Raw genomic sequence first — 21685 nt, 5'->3', positions numbered from 1 at the left:
AAAATGAAAAGAAAATCACCTTCTGTGCTGTGCCTGACTAACTGTTGAAATACAGTCTTTGGTAAACTATACATGGGACTGGAGTGCTTTACCCACCAAGTATAATTCCACTTTTCTCACCCACCTGTTTTTTTCTGACATCTCTCCCAGGACCTTTTGGGGCAGAAAAACTTCATTCACGCAGAGTCACATACCCATCTTTCACCATGAGCTGCCCTGAGTCTCAAAAGATGGGGACAAGTGGAAAGAATGCTAGTTCTCCTCATAAACAAGTTATCTTCAAAAAAAGCACCCGTGACAAAGCTGTAAGTACCATAATAATGGGCTTATATAGGTATGAGTTTTACTCGTAGTCAGACTGGAGACTACTTAGAAAGCTCTTTCCTGTCCCCTTAATTTTTTTTTTTCTGAAGGACCATGATCTGTATTTAGTGCTAAGTTTGAGGAGATGATGTAAACAGAGTTTATAGGGCAAGCTTCTCATATTATTAACACAAGAGGAAGGCAACTTGCCTCTCACTCCTGCTGGTAAATGTTTAAAACAAAGCTGCTTCATTGTTCTTCCAACCTGATGGCACCAAAAATCTTTAAACCTATAGTTCTTTGTCCTATGCACAAGTATTTATGTTGTATGTTTGGGAGTTGGTCTACATCAGGTCTTCAGTTCTGATGTCCTGAAGCATGTGAATAATCCTCTTGAGTCTGGTGGGGATTGCATGTTTGCTGGAAAAAAAAATATTCCATTTAAAATGGAATTGTTCTGATCTCTACAAGATTTATAACTCTCCGCTGTGTCGTCCATCCCCTGTCCTGTCCCCCCACCCCCAACACACAACCACACAACTGTCAACACTTTGTAGTTCAACCATGGTGGTCATCTCCCTACAGCTGACCATCTACCTGGGAAAGCGGGACTTCATTGACAACATAGGGAACGTGGAACCTGTAGGTAAGTCCACAAGGATATGTGCTGCCCTTCCTGCTCTCTTAGCCCTGATTATCCTCTGTTAATCTCTTTTTTTTTTCCCCGTAATTTCAGATGGTGTTGTATTGGTGGATCCTGCAATTATCAAGGGGAAAAAAGGTTTGAGGTTTTATGCAACGTATGTTTGAGATAGAACCTTTTTTGTTGTTTTAAGGCTACAAATGTAACTCTATTCCCCAGTGAATGAGCTTCTTACTCAATGTACTGTATGTTCTTACATATGGTATGAATACTTACTGGGTTATACAACAGCATTGAGATAGTTTCCCTGACTCTATAGTGTAGGAGAATTTTACATCCCACCCTGGCTGCATTGTTAGCCTGCTGCATACTTTACCCACCATATGCTTCTTTCCAGTGTACGTGTCCCTGACTTGTGCTTTCCGGTATGGCCAGGAAGACATTGATGTTATTGGCCTCACTTTCCGACGGGACCTGTTCTTCTCTAGGGTCCAAGTGTACCCACCTGCTGACAAGCCAGAGTCTCTCTCCCACTTGCAGGAATCTCTGTTAAAGAAGCTGGGGAAAAATGCTTATCCCTTTTTCTTTACAGTAAGTATCTCATAAGAGCCTCTGACCCTCTTCTTGTCTGTTATTACCAGGCTGCTGAGACCCGGTGATGGACTGAAGACAGGGATTAATAGTGAATTCATGTTATGCAAAGTTCTAACTTTGAGTGACAGGCAATGTATCAATTTTTTTTTTCTTACCATCCTAAGTGGTAAAGTGCAAAAGATCTGAACTGCATGTGAAAAGTGCTTTCCTTGGAAAGGCAAGGAAACATGCAATGGCTTTATGCTAGCAACAGCCCCATATATCTCTGTTTTCCCCATTTCTGAGGGGCTGGAATACTTTGCCCCAGTGCTCACGGAGGAAGTGCCAAATCCTTTCTCTTTAAAAATTTTAGGGATCAAACAAGCAGATGAAGAGCTCTTTACCAGATGTTGTCAACAAATAACAGCTCATTGCCAAATTCTGATTCTGACAGGATATGCTTCCAGTACTGTCAGTGACGTGTCTGCCTTAGCATTCCCTAGGATGATCAAGTTTTGAAAACCACATGCTCTGATATAGCAACAAATAAGTCTTTGAATGATTCTGCTAAATGGGTTGGTAGCTGTTGTAATGTTATTAACCACTCACATACAGTCTAGTGATCTTCAAACTGCTGGGGTCTCTAATGAGTTCTTAGCACTCAGTCTCCATGAGCTACTGTGCAGCCTTCACAGTTGATGTCTGGAGTTGCTGGCCCTGCCAGGCCAGGAGCACATGGCCACTGGCTGGCAGCTGGCTGGTCTTCATGGCCTTAGTTGTGTTTCTGACAGATGCTTTGCTCAAGCTTCAAGCCCATGTGAACACTGAGTAGCACTGCTGTGAGCCATGTTGATTATCTTGGATGGGGAGACAGATGTTCCAGCTTCTACTCTAAGCTGTTCCTCTAGGGCTCTGTTTGATTATTTTTTTTAGACCAAGTGCTTCACGTGCCTGGACTTGTTTTACTTTTTCTTTTTCCCCTCCCCCCTGCTGGCTATTAAAGTATTTTTGGAATAGAGGGACTTGTTCATACAAGGCAAGTATTAAGGCCCCTATTTTAGCCAGATAGCCAGAACTTCAAAGGGTTACTACATTACAGTGAGCAACCTGTTGTCTTCAGTATTGCTTTGTACCTTTTGTGAGCAGTATGTTCACTAGAGTATCACAGAGTTGGATGTCTTTGTAATATTGCTTCGGGGTATATTTCTCTTCTTCCTCCCACAGTTTCCAGATTACCTACCTTGTTCAGTCTGTCTGCAGCCTGCACCTCATGATGTTGATAAGGTGAGACCAATGGGACACTTGTGCTTATCATGGTTGAGGAAAGTCATATGGAAAAAGTCATGTGAATTTATTTGGCTAGCATGAGAGTAGAATAAGGTGATACTGGGGTTTATTGTGCTATGCCACAAATGTCAGGAACCTGACTTAAGAGCTACAAGTATGTGCCACAGACTTGGAATTTAAGCCCTCAGAATAAGAAAGGGAATCTAGTCAAATAGCAGCAAGACTACTAAATCTGCAGTGCTTGTAGTTTCCTTAAGGGTACCACATGATTTGTGGGTTGGCTGCACATAAAATGATTGTAGCTGTCAGGATACATGAGAGAAAAGGACAGAATGCCTAGAATCTCATTGATCGTTATAAATAGTGTATTAAGACCTGCTTCTGAATTAAAACAAATGCAGAGAAGGGCTGGCTTGCATATGTGTGTAAACAAAACAAAAACCCTGGAGTAGAAGTCACCAGATAATGAGATGCTCTGCAAGGTTTCTGACACGATTTAAAATATTACTTTTATACTTCACTGGACACTTTTCTGAACAGCTGAGCTAGACTAACAACCAGGCAAGGTGGGATGTAGGTTGTAGAATCTGATGCCACAGGATAAGCTGTGTTTTTTGCCAAGGAATGATACTCTAGCAAAAATTCCAATATTGCTCTGTAGAGAGTTATCTGGGACTCAGATGTCCTATGGCAGTATAAATCCATTAAAATCAAAGGTCAGCTTGGCCTGATCAGCCCTTAGACATTGGGAAGTAAGAAGGTTGATCCTAAGTCAGGTATTGACATTACAAAACCATTCAGAAATTCAGTTCAGAAACCCAAGATGGATTGGAGAGCCTTGCAGGCTGATCAGTCTTAAAACCTGTAGCATGCTGTGACCTCTATGGCACTGCTCTCACAGAAGGCCTTTCAGGAGTAGGGATGTCATCTGTCTAAGGCTGGGAACTAAGCCTGATTTATCAGAAGCAGCATGGAACATGTGGATTCTGCCACACCAGTTGGCAGGGATCTCTATTATAATGGTAGGAGGCCAGAAGAATTTACAGCTGGCAGGAATCTGCCAATTTCTGGTGTATAGAAAGATATTTAAACAACTGCAGATGTTACTGGCTTCTGACACGGGTTTCACAGCTGTCTTCTCTCTCTCTCTGGCAGAGCTGTGGGGTGGACTTTGAAGTGAAAGCTTTCTCAACAGAGAATGTGGAAGAGAGAATTCATAAGAGGTAACAGAACGTGTGTGTCTGTCTTCAGCTTTGCCCTTCTTAAAGGGTGTGTGTAGTTCAGTAATGCACCTTGGTTGATTGTTCAGATTTGCCCTGCTTGTCATTGGGCTTCTTGGGTGTAAGCACATGTGAATGCAGAACTCCTGCCTCTGCCAAGCACAAAGTACCACCATGTTGTCCTCTGCTGCTTCCCAGGAACTCTGCACGTCTGCTGATCCGTAAGGTGCAATATGCTCCAGAAAAGCCAGGACCCCAACCTTGTGCGGAGACCACTTGGCAGTTCTTCATGTCCAACAAGCCGTTACACTTGAAAGCTTGCCTCAGTAAAGAGGTGAGGAGTGTGCCCCGGAGCTGTGGACATCATAGTATTGGTATGCCAATATGCATTTTGCTGCTCAAAAGCAGCTACTTCATGTGTTACTCAGGTGGTCTCAGCTGAGACTGACTTGGCCCAGCACTCAAGGGCTCTAATGTAATTTCTGTCTGTAGCTACAGTTAGGGGAGGCTGAGGCCCCATTACAAGATGCATTTGAGGCTAAATAAGTCATTGAAGGAAGGGTCATGAATCACTGAGAAGGGTCATCTTGCCTTATCTGGCCTCTGTGAGGAGATTTAATCTAGGGGAGCTTAGGGCTTGGGAGAAGCCTCCTGGCTGGATTTCTGAGCATCATATCCCTTCTAGGTGTACTACCATGGCGAGCCCATTCCAGTCACTATCACTGTCAACAACAGCACAGAGAAAACAGTGAAGAAGATCAAAGTCCAGGGTATGTTTTTACTGTTGCTTGGGATTCTTTGAGGGCTAGAAGACTGAATGGTGGGAGGGCTGAAAAAGAGCCAGAATTTAGTGCTTGCAACAGCTTAAGCAGGCAGCGTGGGACAAGTCAGGAATTTGTCCCTCCACCATGTCTTCTGTTTCTTTGCTGTTCATCAACTGAAACACTGCATCTTTTTCCTGACTCCCATGGTTACTTGTGTGGCTTAATTTCAGGCACCAGTATGTCCCCTGTAGTAAACAGAAAGGGTTTGGCACCTGTGGTGGGCAAGGCAGATGCTGTGGGGAAAAATCCACCTCTTTTGGGAGGCCGGAGGAAGGGCTCCCCCATCAATGTGATGCTCCTGCTAACTGTGAATGTGCCTAGGTTGCATACAATTTTGCCTGGGGTTTCAGAAACATCTGGCAATGTGAGAAACAGCTGCTCTGCCAGAGATGGTGTAATTTCTCCTGAGGAAGCTGAGGGCAGGGGCTGAGTGTCAGAGGAGTTTCAGTACTGTGCCTGTATTTCGTTTAGTGGCACTGTGTGTTTTCATCCCACAAGCCCCATTGCACTTGGATCTGTGGAAGGCAGTCTGAGAGACGAAGGGTGAGAAAGAAGGGAAGGCAAGGAGGGAATGAAGTTGCTGAGGTTTTTAGAAAACTCTATCTTGGAGAAAGCCAATTCAGTGCTGGTCTTGGATGCACTGTCTAGTGATTCCCAAATATTTTTAGGCTGACATGCCTCTGTCAGTCTTAAAAAGATCTTGTTGATCCCCAGATTCTCTCCTCATCAGTCAGAATTACCCTGTGGGTTTTTTGGTGTTTGACTGGAGAATATAAGCCATTTATTATCACAGGCTCTTGACTGCAGTTTGGTATCCAGTCTGCTTGATGATGGTGTCATCTGAGTGCAAATGCATTGGCTATAGATATACAAGAGATACCAGTGACCAAAGTGGACACGCTTAGAGAAGAAGAGGGAGATCTTTATAATGGAAAGAGCAGACTCCCAGGGGAAACCGTGGGTTATTGACTTTTTGTCATCTGCAAATCAAGGCTGGATGCCTTTCAGAGAAGATAGTCTTTGGCCATTTGCATGCTGTTGGTCTCTATCCAGGTCAGGCTGTCTGACCTGGTGGTCCCTTCAGGCTCTAAATGGATGGGTTTTCCTGTCCTCATCATGTCTTCCATTCCTGAGACGGGGGGTGGGGAGCTGCAGCTATGTTGTTTCTGATGTGTATGCACAACTGATTGTCTGCTTTCTTCTTTCTCACTCAGTGGAGCAGGTTGCCAATGTGGTTTTGTATTCCAGTGACTACTATACAAAAGTGGTAGCTACTGAGGAAGCACAGTGAGTGACTGCTCTGCTTATCCCTTCTTGCTCCTTCACACCCTTTTAATTACCCTCCTCCTCAGTAATGGGAGGTACTCATAGCCATAGTCTTGCAGTTGCCTCCTGTTACAGTGCTGTCTCTTCTCCTCTCACCTCGTGTGTATGTCCCATACCACCTATACTCTCTGGATGCAGCTGGTCTCCTTTTCTCATAGCCAGCAGGTACCCTGCACCTTTTTTCAGAGAACAAGGGAGGTTGCAGAAGAGAGGTTTTGTTTGAAGAGTAATTACCTACTAGAAAAACATAGCAGGGGCTGTGGAAGGCTCCTCACTGCTTGAAATCTTTAAATAGAGATGCAACATTCTTCTAAAAGGTGCTGCTGCTTGAGTGGAAGTCATGGATGCTCTAGCTTGAGGTCAGTCTTTTTCACACCATTTCATTTGGTTTCTTCTGGCCTTGGAAAGCCCATGAAAACCTTGAGCCTATTGACAGTGTGGAAAACGACTCGCTCTTTTGTATTGCACTGCACTGGCAGTGCAGCGTTGAACTCTGCTTTGTGAAGAGGGTTGGACACACGCAGACATCTTATATTTTTCTGGTTTTTTGCTCTGTAGCTTAGGGACATGTTTTCCTTTGAGTACTGGTCTTCCAAAGTAGGACTTATTTTGCCCAAATTTAGAGGTTTGCAGCATAGTTTGACCTACTTTAGAAGTCTGCCTTCATGTGAAATGAATAATTTTCTGCAAGTGCTTGTTCCTTTCTGCTAATTATAAAGGGAATTTTTCTGACTAGTTTAGATGTAGACATCTGCATTTTAGACAACTAAATTTGTATAGATAAATTCCACACCTTTTGGATGGCTTTGTAATGAGTTTTGAAATTCTGTTGGTTGGGTGTGTAATGCACATCAGAGTGTATCACTTTCCTTCTCTCACCTGCTGCTTATTTTCAGGGAAAAGGTGCAGCCAAACAGCAGCCTGACCAAGACACTGACACTTTTGCCCTTGCTAGCAAATAACCGGGAGACCCGGGAAATAGCTCTGGATGGAAAACTAAAGGATGAGGACACCAACTTGGCTTCTAGTACCATGTGAGTAGAGTTTTAAATGGTCTTAGCTAGTGGAGGTTATAAAGAAGAGGGGAGGATGGAGGAGACACTCATATCAGGAGTTCGGACCTGTAAATGTGTGTCCAGATAGGTAGATTGAAGTTCCATGACTTAGCCTATCGTATTCCTTCAGGGTGAATAGTGATCACAGATCTGGAGAGATATTGGCTGTCCGTGAGACCTGTCTGCTCTGTCACTTTCAGGAGAATATGATGTGCATGTAGTTCTTGCTACAGCCATATATTGTTACTCTGTTGCTATGCTGCCTAACACTACTGTTTCTTTTCTCTGGTAGTATTAAGGATGGAATAGACAAGACAGTGATGGGGATCCTGGTTTCCTACAAGGTCAAAGTGAAGCTCACTGTTCCAGGGTAAGAATAACAGGCTTTTTGCTACATCCTCATAGAGTTAAGAGAGGGGAGTGTGTGTACTTCATTGACAAGTGGGGAGAAGGCAGGACAGTCCACCCTAAGAGAAAGGGCACATGTTGTAGGACATAAGGCTTCCTCTAAAGCATAAACTGCCTGGAAATAAGTCTTGGCCTATCCAAAGAATTTGTCCTGAGCCAGAGGGGTTGGATTATGTTCCTTAGATACCATATGACTTTATGGCTGAGGTATGAACCTCTGGTTTGCATTGCAGTTTTTTGTTTCAAAGCCGTAACTTATTTTGTGAGAACTGAAGTGAACCTTTTGTGTGAGCCTTTATGTTGGCATTCTTGGTCTCCCAAAGCAGAAGTAAGAGACATCTGCTTGAGAGTAATAAATACTGTAGCTCAGGTTCTATACTGAGCCAGCTTTCTGGATGAAGATGATGTTATCAACATGAGCTGGTTCCCAGTGTACAGTGCAAAAAATGGCAAGGATAACTCTGGTGATAGTCACTGTTTACATTTGTATTTCATTCATCTATCCTTCTTTCTAGTATAAAAATGAGTCAATGATTTGTCTAAAGTGTGATAAAATGACTGCTGCCTTCTGTGGTCCTCCGGTTGCCCATGTCCTTTGGCTCTCAGTAAAGGAGCCATGCCCAACACTTGGTCAGGAGTTCAAAAACTTAGAGTCTTTCTCCATGGGAGGGACGTGAAAAATGAAAATTACCTTTTTTTAAAAGCAAGTTTATTTGGATGTTATGCTTTTATGGCAAGTAGAGAAGAGTATATGAGGAAGGTGATTTCAATAGTCCAGCAATAAAACAGCATTTGGTAGAGCACTGGAATGGAAAGGCACTAAATATGCTTGTGTTTTTCTCCTTGTTTTCTTCTGTAGCATGCTGGGAGACCTCACCTCCAGGTAAATGTCATCTTCCTTTTCAGACCATGCAGTCATAGTTGTTAATTTGCCTTTTTACCCTCTTTCCTATTCCCTTTCCCACCCTCACCCCCCAAAAAAAACCCAAAACCAACTGTCCCTTAAGCTGATAGAAATAAGAAATCTGTGCATTCAGTTGTGAGAATGAAGCAGTTACAAAAATATCTCTGATTTTATGTACATATGAGTACATTCAGCATATAATAAACCCAGTTGTTTGAAGTGGATATGCCTGGGATATTTGTGGAGAAATCAGAGTCTAACTCTTCTTGAGGGGAAGATTATGATTAGAAAAAGATGAAAGAATGAGTGAAGCTGGAGTTCAGGGCTTGGGCTGGCCTGAGGTGGGAAGGGGACTGAACCAGGCATGAACATAGCTGTGGATCTGATGCATTCTCTCTTCTCCCCAAAGTGAAGTGGGCACAGAGCTGCCATTTCGTCTCATGCACCCCAAACCTGAGGAAAAGAACCCGGCAGGTCAGTTATGCCTGTTTTTTGCCTGCCTTTGTTAACAGACTCACATGAAATCTTACCGTTGCAAGGCTTACAGTGATTTGTTCTACAGAAAGCCTTTAGAGTCTGCAAGACTCCAGTATGGGGGCTGCTCTGTGTGTGTGTGTGTATATGTATATGCATGTCTGTATATGTATCTCAACCTCAAGGCACAACATAACAGGGAGAAGAAGGGTTGCTAAGATGGGAGAAGGTGGAAATGGGTCATGTTCCCTTTTTGTCTTTCATCTATGAAATCACAACTCAAAGCACAAGGGCTTGAGGAAGCACTGCAACAGTAAAATTTCATGACTGCTGTGCAAAATGTCCTGAATGAAGCTGTCAACAGTTACTAGCCAGATTCCAATATAGCAAACAAGAATCTATCACAGAAAATACCGAAGACACGTGAGCATTGTAAAAAAGCAAAATACTTTTAAGCAAGGGTAAGAGGTGATAAAACTGTTCATGATTTTAGAGTCCCTGTTATCTTGATGTGCATTGGCCGCAGTGTCTATGATGTGACCTTCATGCTCAGTATCTGAGAGGAATGTCTTTTCAGAGTCAGGTCAGTAATGGAAGTGTGGGAACTTTAAAGTAGTGTGAGGAGCTAGCCTTCCCCAGGCATAGAATCATAGAATCGTTTAGGTTGGAAAAGACCTTTAAGATCATCCAGTCCAACCATTAACCTAACATTACCAAGTCCACCACTAAACCAATTAAGGGTAGAGTAGCAATTTCATGTTTCCTGGCTTGGTGGCTGGATTATTTATAATGAAAGTAAAAACTAGGAATCATTAATATTGGAAAGGATCTCTAAGATCATCAGTCCAATCATCAACTCAACGCCACCATGCCTACTAAACCATGTCCCCAAGTGCCACATCTGCCCGTTTTTTTGAACACTTCCAGGGATGGTGACTCCACCATCTACCCTTTCTGTGAAGAAATTTTTCCTAATAGCCAATCTAAGCCTCCCCTGGCGCAGCTTGAGCCCATTTCCTCTCGTCCTGTCGCTAACTACTTGGGAGAAGAGACCAACACCCACCTCACCACAACCTCCTTTCAGGTAGCTGTAGAGAGTGGTAAGGTCTACTCTCAGCCTTCTTTTCTCCAGGCTAAACAACCCCAAGCATGTCGAGGCTTGGGATCAGATACCAAAACTGCAGGCTGTCTTTAGCATCTGTGTTCTCCTCCCACTTCCTCAGGCCCTGGCTGGCTGTCCTCTAATGGTGAACTTACAGGAACTGTAAGGTGCTTGCACTAAATCAGAAGCTCCTGCACAGCATCTGAAGCAGCTACTGAACACAAAACACTATGCCAACTTTTGATGTTGGAGTTGTTATAAATGAGTCCTCTTGTCCTACCCTCTGTATTTAAACAAAGTTGCAAGGGCTTCAAACAAAAACCCACGGCGGCTTCTGCACTGCTTTTTTTTTTTTTTTTTCTTTTGGACCCAAACTTAACTAAAGCTGCTATATCTAAGAATATGACCACTGGAAGAAGATGGAGAAGGCTATGAAAGGAGTTATCCAAGATAGATGCTATGTTCTAAACTGGAAGCATTAGAGAGGAGTGACTTCAGTCCTTACTGTGTGAAACTGTTGGAGGAATCAAATGTGAGTGATGAGAAGAGAGGCTGGTGATCTTCTCCACACTCGGTTACTCTGGTTGGGAATCAGTATTTGCTAATTATGGATGTGCTGGAGTAGGCAAAGGTAGGTTTCTTCACTCCTATTTGAGAATTGCACCATAGGAAACTCATTTCCACTGGGAGAACCCCTGCTGTGGAGCAGTGCCAGCAGGGCCTCTCAGCACAGACACAGAACATGCTTATAGGAGAAGTTTTTTGTGTGTTAGACCCCCATCAGAGTAGTGCAGTGAGTCTAGGAAGCACCTTCAGGACAAATCCACAAGGCCTGTTCCCCTCTCACCCCCTTTCTGCTGCAGCTGCACAGGAGACAGCCACACCACCAAGGAGTAGCACAGGACACCCCACAGTAGCATGCAGCCCAAAGCTGCCTCCAGCTGGCCTGTGAGGTGGAAACTGGGTCCTCATCGTTGGTCTATAGGACTAATAAGGTTGGATTGCCTTGGAGAAGCTGCTGTGAAGCAAATGCTTTTGTTGGCATACCTGTGCCCATGCTGCGGGTTTCCCTTTCATGCTGCACGCCAGCAAAGTTCTGCCAGCAAAACACTGACATTGCTTCACACTTGATCACGATCTCAAATGGGTGACTCATTGTGGGAGGCCGCTTTGGCAAGGGTCTTCTGTCTCTTCTAGTAGCTTGTACATACTGAAGCATTTCCCTTAGACTTTCCTGCAGCAATCCCCCTGCCCAGGAACTTGGTGAGGGGCTGGGAGTGGCACTAGTGGCCCCAGGAGCAGTGGCTGGTGGGGGCCATCTAGTGTCCGTGGGGAGCCTCGCAGGGCAGAGGTGCTGGTGGGGCAGCTCAGGGCTGCAAAATCTGGAGCTTTCATGGATACAGAGAAAAGCTTGAAAACCTTAAACAAGGATCATCCAAAGGCTTAGGCAACTGTAAAGAATTTTACATTTTTAGAACGGCATGAATTTTTTTACATGACATTTTTTGATGTTAACAATGCTGCAACCCCTTTTTATTACTTATGCTTCAGGCAGATAATTCTGGCAGAAGCATTTGTAATATGAGGAAAAATGGAAGTCAGTTCTCCCTGCTAAGATCATTTCAAAGGACAGCTGATATACTCCTTTATATAGTATGCTCAAAAGGATGTGGGCAGAAGACTTTAAAAGGGAAATGGAGAACTGCAATATTTCTCAGATCACTTCCCCCAACGCATCCTCTTACCAAAGGCACAGCCCACATATTGTTTGCTACATCAAAGTCTTCTAGGAGCTTGCTGTCAGAAGGCAGCTATGGTTCAGATGGATGGTACAGATGGAAATTGTGAGTTTCTTACAAATTGGAAAAAAAAAAAATACAGGTAGTTTCAGGAGCTTATCCCATGGGAAAGCCCTACAAATGGTTAACTCGAGAAATAAATGCTTTCTTTTAAAAAAAGATACTGTAACACAACAGAAAATTCCTCTGAAGCCCGCATAGCTGACTTGAAAACTGTGCTGGAATGTGGTGTCTGAGCTCATTACAGTTTGCTCCCTTGTTAAACTTGCACAAAAGGGCTGCTTTCAAGAAACCTATAAAGGCTTTGTCCCTTTAATATTAAAGCTATACCTGCCTGAAGGTGAAGTAGTGCATCTTTGAATGCAGTCTTACATCTGAGGTATATGATAAGCGTTACTCTAGTGCCACACTATCTATGTATTGATTCATTACAGGGAATAAAACAGCGTTCCATATGAAGCTGGTAAACTAAAACTCTTTCTGGTTTTATTGGCTGGTAGTTTTTCATGCCCTGTGCCTCATCACTCTTCCCAATTTTGAGTTCATGCTTTTAAAAATTTTATTTTAGCACCTTAGTTCATAAACTGAGAAATAGGATGTGTTTCATTAGTGAAATAACATCTAATTTGGAATCAAGCGAATCAAGACTTAATTGCAGAGATGGAGCTTCAACAAACAGTGTTTAGACTCTCAAAGGCCCCACAAGATTGAATTTTTCTTTGTTGGCTTGTTTGGCAGCCTCTGCAGTGGGTGTAGGAAGGGGTGCATGCACAGGGTATTTTGAGATGGCTCCTTATCTGCTTTTTCTGTTCCCTTTTGTTTTTACTGATGAGTCAGTAGTAACCAGTTCGCCTATTGCACCTCCCTGCTTACTTGACTGTCACTTCATCTTAAGACACAGCTGGGAGAAAGGAAAGAAGTCAAAGCAACCATTTTATAGAGTCAAAGCTGAAGTGGGATTAAAAAATGCCACATATTATGATTTACTACTTGCAGTGCAGTAATATCCTTCTCCCTTCTCTAGCCAAGGTGATTTATGGCAAAAGTAAATAAAACATGTAGCATCAGTATGTTTAATCATGCAGGGCTGATTTGAGTGTAGAGAACCTCAGAAAGATAAGCTTCTCAAGAACATTGTTTAATTTTTTTTTAGGGCCAAACTGGGGCAAGTCTGATCAGCTGCTGTGTGCTTTATTTCACAGTGGATTGCTTTGCCCTTTTTATTTGTCTGTGAGTGAGCTCTGAAGCATTCATCACTCAGTAAAAAGCAGGTGTGTCAGAGTGCATGGCTATTGCACATTGCTCTGTCTTTTCTGTGCCTGGAGGAGACAGAAAAGGAATGGTTTGCTACCTTTCGTTTCCCATGTTTATTTATAGCTTCCTTGTCTTGGACTTCTTGTAGGCCAGCATTTGCATGTTTCGTGTGTGCTGGTTTTGCAACTGTTTTTGGACCCATGTGGTTCACAGGTGGTTATTTTTAGGCAAAGCAGCTCCTGTCACATTGGCAGTCTGTCTTTTCCATCTGTTGACAAAAATGGATAGAGATCTCTTTCTGTTAAAGATGGATTAAAACTGGGCTTTGTCTCTTCATGCTTTGAAGACCTTTGCCAGTCAGCAGTTAACCTAGAAGCTCCTGCTGGGTTTTTCCTAAGGCTGTGGTCTCAGCGTGAGTTCTTTGGTCTGGGGTTTTCCTGCCCTTCTCCTGATGTTTTACATTTTGTGGGCCTATGTCTTGGACACTGGCCTTTGTTTTGGCTGTTGTTCAACAAATGGTCATCCATCTGCTCCCTTGTTAAACTTGCACAAAAGGGCTGCTTTCAAGAAACCCATAAATTCATTGTCCCTTTAATATTAAAGCTATACCTGCCCTGTATTGGTATTGTGACTTTCATAAATTAGTGAATTTTTTTAAGCACTTTAATGTCTTGAAAAATAACACAGCCTACTCCCTTTTTTTCCCCCCATAAAGTTAAGAGAGGTTAAAAGCAAGCTTATAATGAAAATTACCATATGCCACAACTTTAATTATATGGACTCATTTCTGTGGCTGCATAATAAAAGCTTACAGAAAACCCTCTGCAGAGAGTATGATGACATTTTGGAGCCTTGTTGATCCTTGAACAGAGCCCCCTCCCATCCCAACCCTCAGAGCAATTGCTGGGATGCCAGTTAAAAAAAGAAAAAGTTAATCCATTTTCAGGTTCCTGAGCATTTTTCAATGTTATGTTAAATAAGCCAGAAGGCAATGAGATAACTATGTAGAGTGGACCTAACTCCTGCTAGGGTGCTAATGTAGCCATTTAACAAGCTACATGTTAATATAGCAGCCTGAAGATAAAGTAGTGCATTTTTGAATGTAATCTTACATCTGAGGTATATAAGCATTACTCCACTGCCACACTATGTATGTATTGATTCAAAAAGCATTTATCTGACAGTAAAGTATATGCCCAGCTGAAACAATGCCTATTTTTCCCCCTCAACCCATTTTGTAAATTTGACTTCAAACCGCATTGGTGGGTATCACTCAGCTTCACCCACATTGTTGATGTCACTGTTCCCATAGTAATGAATGTACTTCAAAGAAGGGAAAGAGAGCAGACTATTTAAAGAATAAAAATTGGAGGAAAAATGAAATGAGAACCGTACTTTATATGCTGGAAAATTTTAAAGTTCTAAATATTTAATGTTAAGTCCATTTCAATCAAGCATGCATGCCCTGAGACTTTCCAGACTTCCTCTTTACTTCTGTGAGTAGAGGAAACCATTCTTTCTGAGTCTGGATAGACACCATCATGACTGTCTTTACATGATCCATTCTTTGAGGCATTTTGGTTAGTGACCCCATTTGGCACACTTCTAATGCTGACTTTTCCAGCAGTGCTAGCTGCCACTTGTTGCCCTTGATTTCAGTGTGTGTTGTGGGTGGGAATTCTCTAGGTAGCAAGTTATCCAGTTACTGAAGCATCCCAGATCCCTGATGACTTCTGTAGAACAATGGCCTCGGTGTGCTTTGCTCCCTGACTAAATTCATGAGAAGTAAACCAGTGAAGCAACTGTTACTTGCTAAAGCTAAAGTAACTGTGAAAAGAAAAAAATCCCTGCCCCCTTTTCATCACTGCAGTCTGTTCTGCTTATTTTAGGCTGTGCTGAAGCACCTTCCAAGGAATCCTGCTAGCAAGCAGGATTCATTACAGTGTGGTTAAAAAAGATCCCATTAAAGAAACACAAGTGCCAAAGGTCTTGGGATTATATCTAGGCAAGGATGAAATCAAGAGTTATTGCCTCAAGTGCATAAACTGTCTAACCAGAGACCACCTAGGCCTTTCTGTATTCTGACCTCATTTGATTTTAATACCTTCATGTTTATTGAACAAGAACATCATCTTCTCATCAGCTGACTACTATTGCATTGACAGACCAATTAAGACTAACATCATGTCATGCAAGCACTGTCATCTCTGAGTAGAAGTGTGTGCACAGATGTCTCTCACAGCTGTGACTGCTAGCAAGCATAAATGGGAAAATCTGTCTTTGTTTCTCAGCCCTTCTGATGTCTTGGGCAGCATTGCTACAGTGCTTTTCCATTTCGGAAATCAAGCTTTGCTTCATCAGGTGCATGTACACACATTTTGAGACTATGGAATTCTCCTTGCATTGCTGCAAATCCTACTGCTTGTCACTGTTTTGTCTTGTCCGTTTATAAATTTTTGGTGGTTTTAGCATCCACTGTTCTAACTACTTGGTGTGTCTTTTCCTCCTTTACTGCATGCTGATGACTTCAGGGAAGGATGAGTAAGTTTCTTTCAATGATACTTCACATTCTAGCTGTAGTTGAGCATTGACTCTTTGAAAACTCAGAATTGTACAAAAATCCACAGGGTACGAGCTTAAATGCAAAGTGAGTAAGTTACTGTGGCTTGACAAATTACTGCTATCAGTTGAACAGCAATGTCTGACCATGTGAAACTAGCTTAAAAGAATGTGTTTTGCCTCACAGTTGGAGGGAGGGATATGTTGTCAGCTGATGCTCTGCAGCTCTAAGTTTCAGGAAATCAATAGGTTTGACCATGTGCTCCTATTTTAGTACAGAAGGAATAAGGATGAAAGGTTTCACATTTTATTTCTAGACAAAGACCCTTTCAGGCTGCAGGCTATTTAGCTAGCTGATAAATATTTAGCTGGAATGGACATGATTCAGTACAGATTAAAACCTCTTCAGTTTGTGTCCTGACTTGCTCAATCAACTGCTTCTTATACTAGCTAGACCACCACCAGTGAAGATGGTGCCTGTGGGAATGTGATCAAAATCTCTTTGAAGACAAAGGAAACATTACCAGAGTCTGCTCCGAGACTTTCTTCTTCCTTCTATATGTTGCCTTTTAGTCTGCTGGTATATAAAAAAAAAAAAAAATTGCTAACATAATTTTGAAAGTCCTGTGTTTCTTCCATTTCAGTGAAGCAGAGCTGGTATTTGAGGAGTTTGCTCGTCAACAGCTAAAAGATATGCTTGATGATGAAGACAAGAATATGTCCTCAACTGATGAGTGACTAAAAGAAACAAGCTGCCAGAGAAGCTATGTAGTCTGGCATCAATTAGAAATTTAGGACCTAGGTTTCTAGTAAACTGCATGTTCTCAGTGCATGCATGGTTTTCCAGGGATCAACCCTGAGATCAGTGGACATAAAATCATGAATCTCTCTTGCTTATTAAAAGTTTCAGCTCTAGAAGAATGTAGCAAACTCAAAATCTGATGCTTACTTGCGCTACCAGAGGAGGACAGGAAGGCTGCCATGCCATGACTTCTGATTTCAGGGCTACCTAATAAAAAGGTTGGTTGCTTTCACCACTGATGGGAGCTTAAATGATGGTTTGTGCAGCCTGCCTAGACTTACTCGATGTCAGTCTCTGACTTTGAAATGCTAGTGAACCAAGTCCTAGTCTGAAAGGCTGGCTTGCAGGCTTTGGTGATTCATTGAAGTTTCTCAGCGGACTGTACAAAACTGATTTTATTACCTTTTGGTTGCTCTTGTGTTTAAGCTTTACCAAACTCACCTAGTGAATATTCTCAGTGCTTGCACTGTCCCGCTGTGTAGCTTACATCCACTTTCTGTACCATTAAATGTCTTGCAAGTCATCTTCTACAGCAGCTACAATGCTGAGATACAATGTTAGCTTTCTAGCAATATTCTTAACCACCACATTATTAAAGATGAGAGAAATGTGCACTGTCCATGAATTTCTTAAAAAAGCTCCCTATATACAACCCCAAACAGAGAACTGCTAGTCCAGACTGATCCTATATTTAATCTAGTTTTCTGTATGCAACAATGCTTCAAAAGAGGGTGCAGTAAAATTAAGGAGGAAGTTATAGGGCAGCCTGCCCTGAGGAGCCTTTTCCAACATCCATCTGCCAGAGGTCGGTTTATGCTCTAAGAAATGAGATTGTATTCTGCAAACTTTGTTCTCTCTTGTTGATCTGCATCTTCTCATTACCCATGTAAATGTCTAATCCTTTCCTGAATCTCACTTATATTTTGGCTGAAGTGAGTTGCATCAGCTAATTACATTTTGCATGTAAAATGACCGGTGTTTTCTTTTTCTCATTTTTGCCCTAAATCTACTTTTCAATGTCTCTGGTTAAAGTTCTCCTGGAAAGTCTGAATACAGGGCCTACATTTATTAATATAAACTTATGTTTCCCACTCTATGCACTGCAAAATGGAATTAAGAGTTTCCCACTTCTATCTTAGTTAACAATGATGTGCTTTTAACAGAGAAGAAAATGAGGGAGACATTTTTGAGATGTCCGTTTCCTTCCAGCAGGAGTGGGACTCCTGGTGAAAGCCTGCTGTAAGCACATTGCACTTCCATTCTGCTTCAGGCTGCAGGGGGTGTGCAAACTGAGCTTGCCCACTCTATGGCTTAGGTTACTATTGATAATTGTAACAAGCCAAAACAGCTTTCTTTGGAGAAAAGCGTGGGCTGTGGTCTGGCATTTCTGCAGAATCATTCTACATACAGGCCTTGTTTTTGAGGAGAGGCTTGCTTGTTTGTTTTTTTCTTATTGACACCATCATGGTTACAAGCCCTACTTTTACAGATGGACCAAAGGCTTTGACCAAAGAGCTTTAGACATGGCCTCTAACACTTACAAATAGGCTGGATTAAAAGAAAGCCTTCTCCTGTTTTGCTTCTGTAGACTGGTCTTAAGATGCTGAAAGCAGTGAATTAAGACCACAGCTGATTTCACAGTTCCATCAGTGCTCTCACCTAATAACACCTGTCAGTGTATCTGGCTCCATTAGTCACAGCTGTCTCACCTTAGATGGAATTGGAAGAGGCAGTATGTTTGCTCTGTTCTTTCTAAGCATTGTGTGCTTTGCTGCTAAAGAAACCCTGTGGCTGTTTTCAGGTGTTTGTGGTCAGTATAATTTCTGTGTGATTTCAGCTTTGGGTTTGGGGGAGCGTTAGGCATTTGCACCTGGATTTCTGGGAAGGCTTTTCTAATGATTGCCCTGGTATTTTTATTACTAATCTTTTGGTGGCTCAGGAAGAACACACTCATATACAGTAAGGTTGAGCAAATTGCTGGTAGCAAATATGCTGGTCTCTGAGAGCTGGTATTCAGGAGATCCTTTAAAGATGCTAAGAGGAGGAGGGAGGGACAGTCTTCCAGTGTTGCTTCAAAGTGTGGCTTCCTCTGCAGAGGTGTTTGCTTCAGTGTTCCTGGCTACTGGACATGTAAGTATGGGACTAGCAAACTTAGAGGCCTGATTCCTTTTTTTTTCTTACATGTCAACCTTGTGGGGTGCCTCTGTCACTGCCTCAAATTTATCTGCGGTGATGACTTCTGTAAGCTGTGCAACAAAATCACAGTGCACAGTGCTGTGCAATGAGGAGGAGTCAAAATGGTTATTAAATACTTTCTTTTGCCTGGGCTTAGGAAAGCACTTTCAGACACTGACTGTTTGTTTAGCCCATGGTGGATGTTTGCTCATTTGCTCAGAATGTGAGCACTTTCTGCTGGTTCCTTCAGCTCCTATTCCTCTGCCCTTCAGGCAGCAGATACTGACCTCTGTCAGCAGAAGAGTTCTGTAGCTGGAACTGTTTGCCTTTTATCTTTCCTTTCTTCTGGTTCTGATGTTACGGTGATTTTCCACCAAGTCAGACCTGTAGCCTGCTAGTCATATTTACAGCTGGGGGAGAGCGATCCAATTTCCTGACCTTGTGCCTTTGATGTGGTGGGACTCCATTTATAGAAAGTCTGCCAGCTCCAGGAGAGGGATGCGCTCTGGTAGCGATAGCATCTCTGAAACTACTGCTTTTTGAACAGAGCCTTTATCAAATACGTGGCCTCTATGTTTTAGCTGTCTGCTGATGGGCCTGGTTTGGTGACAAATGCTTTCCCCTCATACCTCATAAAATCCCAGCTGAAACATTCTGTACTGTCCCATAGCTGCAGTTAATGGGCATTAGAGAAACAAGTGCTTCAGGGCTAATGGAGGCCATGAGGAATGGCGTGGGGAAAGGCTGAGTCAGGAAAGAGTGTTTCTGTACTGAAAAATAAAGTGGTGTTTGGCAGCAGGAGCCTGCTTCGGTGCTGAGGGAGCAGCAAGCCTGTACGATGGAGCAGGTGCAAAGTACCTCTTTGTGCAGGAGGTTGGTACAACAGGTCTTACCTAGGGGGAGGAGGACCCCCAGGCTTTATCTCTGTATTTTATTAAATCCAGTGGAACAGTGGGAGTGCTGGAAACAACCACAAGAATCGGGGCCGAGATTCAAGGGTCTGGGCTCACCTCATCAGAGCAAAATCTTTTCTCTGGCCCCAAAAAGCTGTGGGGGTGCTTGGACGGAGCAGGGGCTAGTGTGAACGATGCTCGGGTGGGAGGGCTCGTGTCCCAACGGGGCGGGGGGGGCCCGTGGGCCGGGCCGCGGAAGGCGCCTCCCCCGCCCCGCCCCGCCCCGCCCCGCCCCGCCCCAGCGTCCCCGCCGACCTGCGCCATCCGGCGCGGGGCGCGGCCGCCGCCAGGGGGCGCCGCAGCAGTGGGGCTGGCGGCTGCAGAGCACGGCGCGCGGCGGGAGGGGGCGCCGGCCGCGCCGCCCCGCACCGTGCAGCATGGCGGCGGCGGGCGCCGCGCAGCCCCAGGCCGGGGTGGTCGCCGCCGCCAGCGCCACGGCGGAGGAATCGTCGGACAGCGAGCCGGAGCAGGAGCCAGGCTCCCCGCAGAAACTCATCCGCAAAGTCTCTACGTCCGGGCAAATCCGCCAGAAGGTGCGTGCGGCGGGCGGGGGCCGCGGGCAGGGCCTCGGGCTCCGGCAGCGCTGCGGCCGGCTCTGCCTCCGCGTCTCCCTCAGCGCCGCCGCCGCTGCCTCCCCCTCCCGCCCGGCACGGCCTGCGCCGCCGCCGCGGGGAGCGCCCACCGGCTACTCCAGCCCGCCTCTCAGGGAGTTGCCTATGATCCCCCCCCCCCGACCTCCCTCGGGGGCCTGCCAGGGACCCCCTCAAGCCAACCCCTTGGGGAGCTGCCGGCGACTGCCCCCAACACATCCTTTGCTCCTCAGGGACTTGCTGGCGACGCCCCCCAACCCCCTCTCAGGGACCTGCTGGCGACCACCTCACACACACCGCTCCTCAGGGACTTGCCGGCGATCCCCCCCCAAACCGCCCCTCCGGGACCTGCCAGCGATCCCCACAACTCGCCCCTCACGGACTTGCTGGCGACGCCCCCAAACCGCTCCTCAGGGACTCGGCGATTTCCGCGTCCCCCATCCCCAAGCCTCTTGGGGACTTGCCGGAGATTCACATCCCGCCCCCCCCAAACCGCCCCTCAGGGACGTGCTGGTGACCCCCAAACTGCCCCTCAGAGACCTGCCAACACACCTCACCCCACCCTCTCCACACAGCTTTTCATGGACTTGCAAACCCCTAAATGCTCTTCAGGGATCCCCATAACAAACTCCCAGCTACCTGTCAACAGCTGCTCCCTAAATGCCCTTCAGGGTCTGCCTAGCAGCTCCTGGAATTGCCCCCAACCACCCAGCAGGAACCATCCCCAAACTGCCTCTCTGAAGCCATGCAGGAGCCTCCCCAATTCACCCTCCCTGGTAGCCTAGTTTAGACCACCTTCTTCCCAGTGCCCAGGTTCAGACCTGCCAGGGAACTTCTCTATCGTATTGGTGATCAGTGCGCCCAGGCTCAGCAGGACCCTATCTTACCTCTTCCATTCCTTACTCTTGCCCCCTGTAATGTTTTCTTGGAGTCCTGGAAGTCGATTTGAGCTGCTGCCCCCCATTATCTGATATTTGAGCTCTAAGGACATCCTGTCCCTCCCCACCCCCTGAAACTGCATCTCCCCTTTTCTCCCCTTTTTTCCCCATATCAGAGTTGCCGGGGGCTCCCTCCTCACCTGCCTGTGCCTTCCCTGAGGGCCCCTGCACAGCCGTATCTCCTGGCCATATCGTGCCATCCCCCATTATCACTTTCCTAAAACCGCTTCCTGTGGCCCTGTTGGACATGGCACAAGTCATTGTCTCGTATTCAGAGCTCTGTGTTCTGAAAGGTGCAGCCCCTGCTGTTATCCCCTACAATCAGTGTGTGCCTCCCTCAGCATCTTGAAAAGGATGAAAAGGATGCTTTTCATGGTTGCTTCCCAATTTTCCCCATCTTGTACTGTGCTATTTTTCCTTTCTGCATCCATACAGGGATGTTTAGCCTCCTGTCTGGTCAAACAGTGATCTTATGGCTGGTTAGTCTTTGTTCCCA

The 21685-nt window shown here is 44.7% G+C and overlaps 1 protein-coding gene across 4 annotated transcripts; it reads left to right on the top strand.

The window, feature by feature from the left end:
* Window positions 1–167: 167 nt before the first annotated feature.
* SAG (S-antigen visual arrestin) lies at window positions 168–16469 on the top strand. 4 transcript variants are annotated; one of them, XM_075716110.1, is made up of 15 exons: window positions 168–305; window positions 889–949; window positions 1040–1084; window positions 1344–1537; window positions 2744–2803; window positions 3962–4029; window positions 4225–4360; window positions 4712–4796; window positions 6065–6137; window positions 7073–7210; window positions 7524–7601; window positions 8499–8522; window positions 8953–9017; window positions 15704–15713; window positions 16376–16469. In XM_075716110.1, exons 1-15 carry the CDS (start codon window positions 207–209, stop codon window positions 16467–16469), a joined length of 1230 nt encoding a protein of 409 aa, XP_075572225.1. In that variant the 5' UTR covers window positions 168–206. The 4 variants fall into 4 exon arrangements, with proteins under 4 accessions (XP_075572225.1, XP_075572224.1, XP_075572226.1 ...); XM_075716109.1 differs by lacking the exon at window positions 15704–15713 and having other exon boundaries at window positions 8953–9021; XM_075716111.1 differs by lacking the exon at window positions 15704–15713 and having other exon boundaries at window positions 16376–16419.
* The last annotated feature ends 5216 nt before the right edge of the window (window positions 16470–21685 follow it).

The sequence above is a fragment of the Pelecanus crispus genome, chromosome 9, assembly GCF_030463565.1.
Source record: "Pelecanus crispus isolate bPelCri1 chromosome 9, bPelCri1.pri, whole genome shotgun sequence".
In the NCBI taxonomy this organism is placed as follows: Eukaryota; Metazoa; Chordata; class Aves; order Pelecaniformes; family Pelecanidae; genus Pelecanus; species Pelecanus crispus.
The sequence above is the reverse complement of the archived record's forward strand: the minus strand, read 5'-3'. Positions and strand labels throughout refer to the sequence as shown.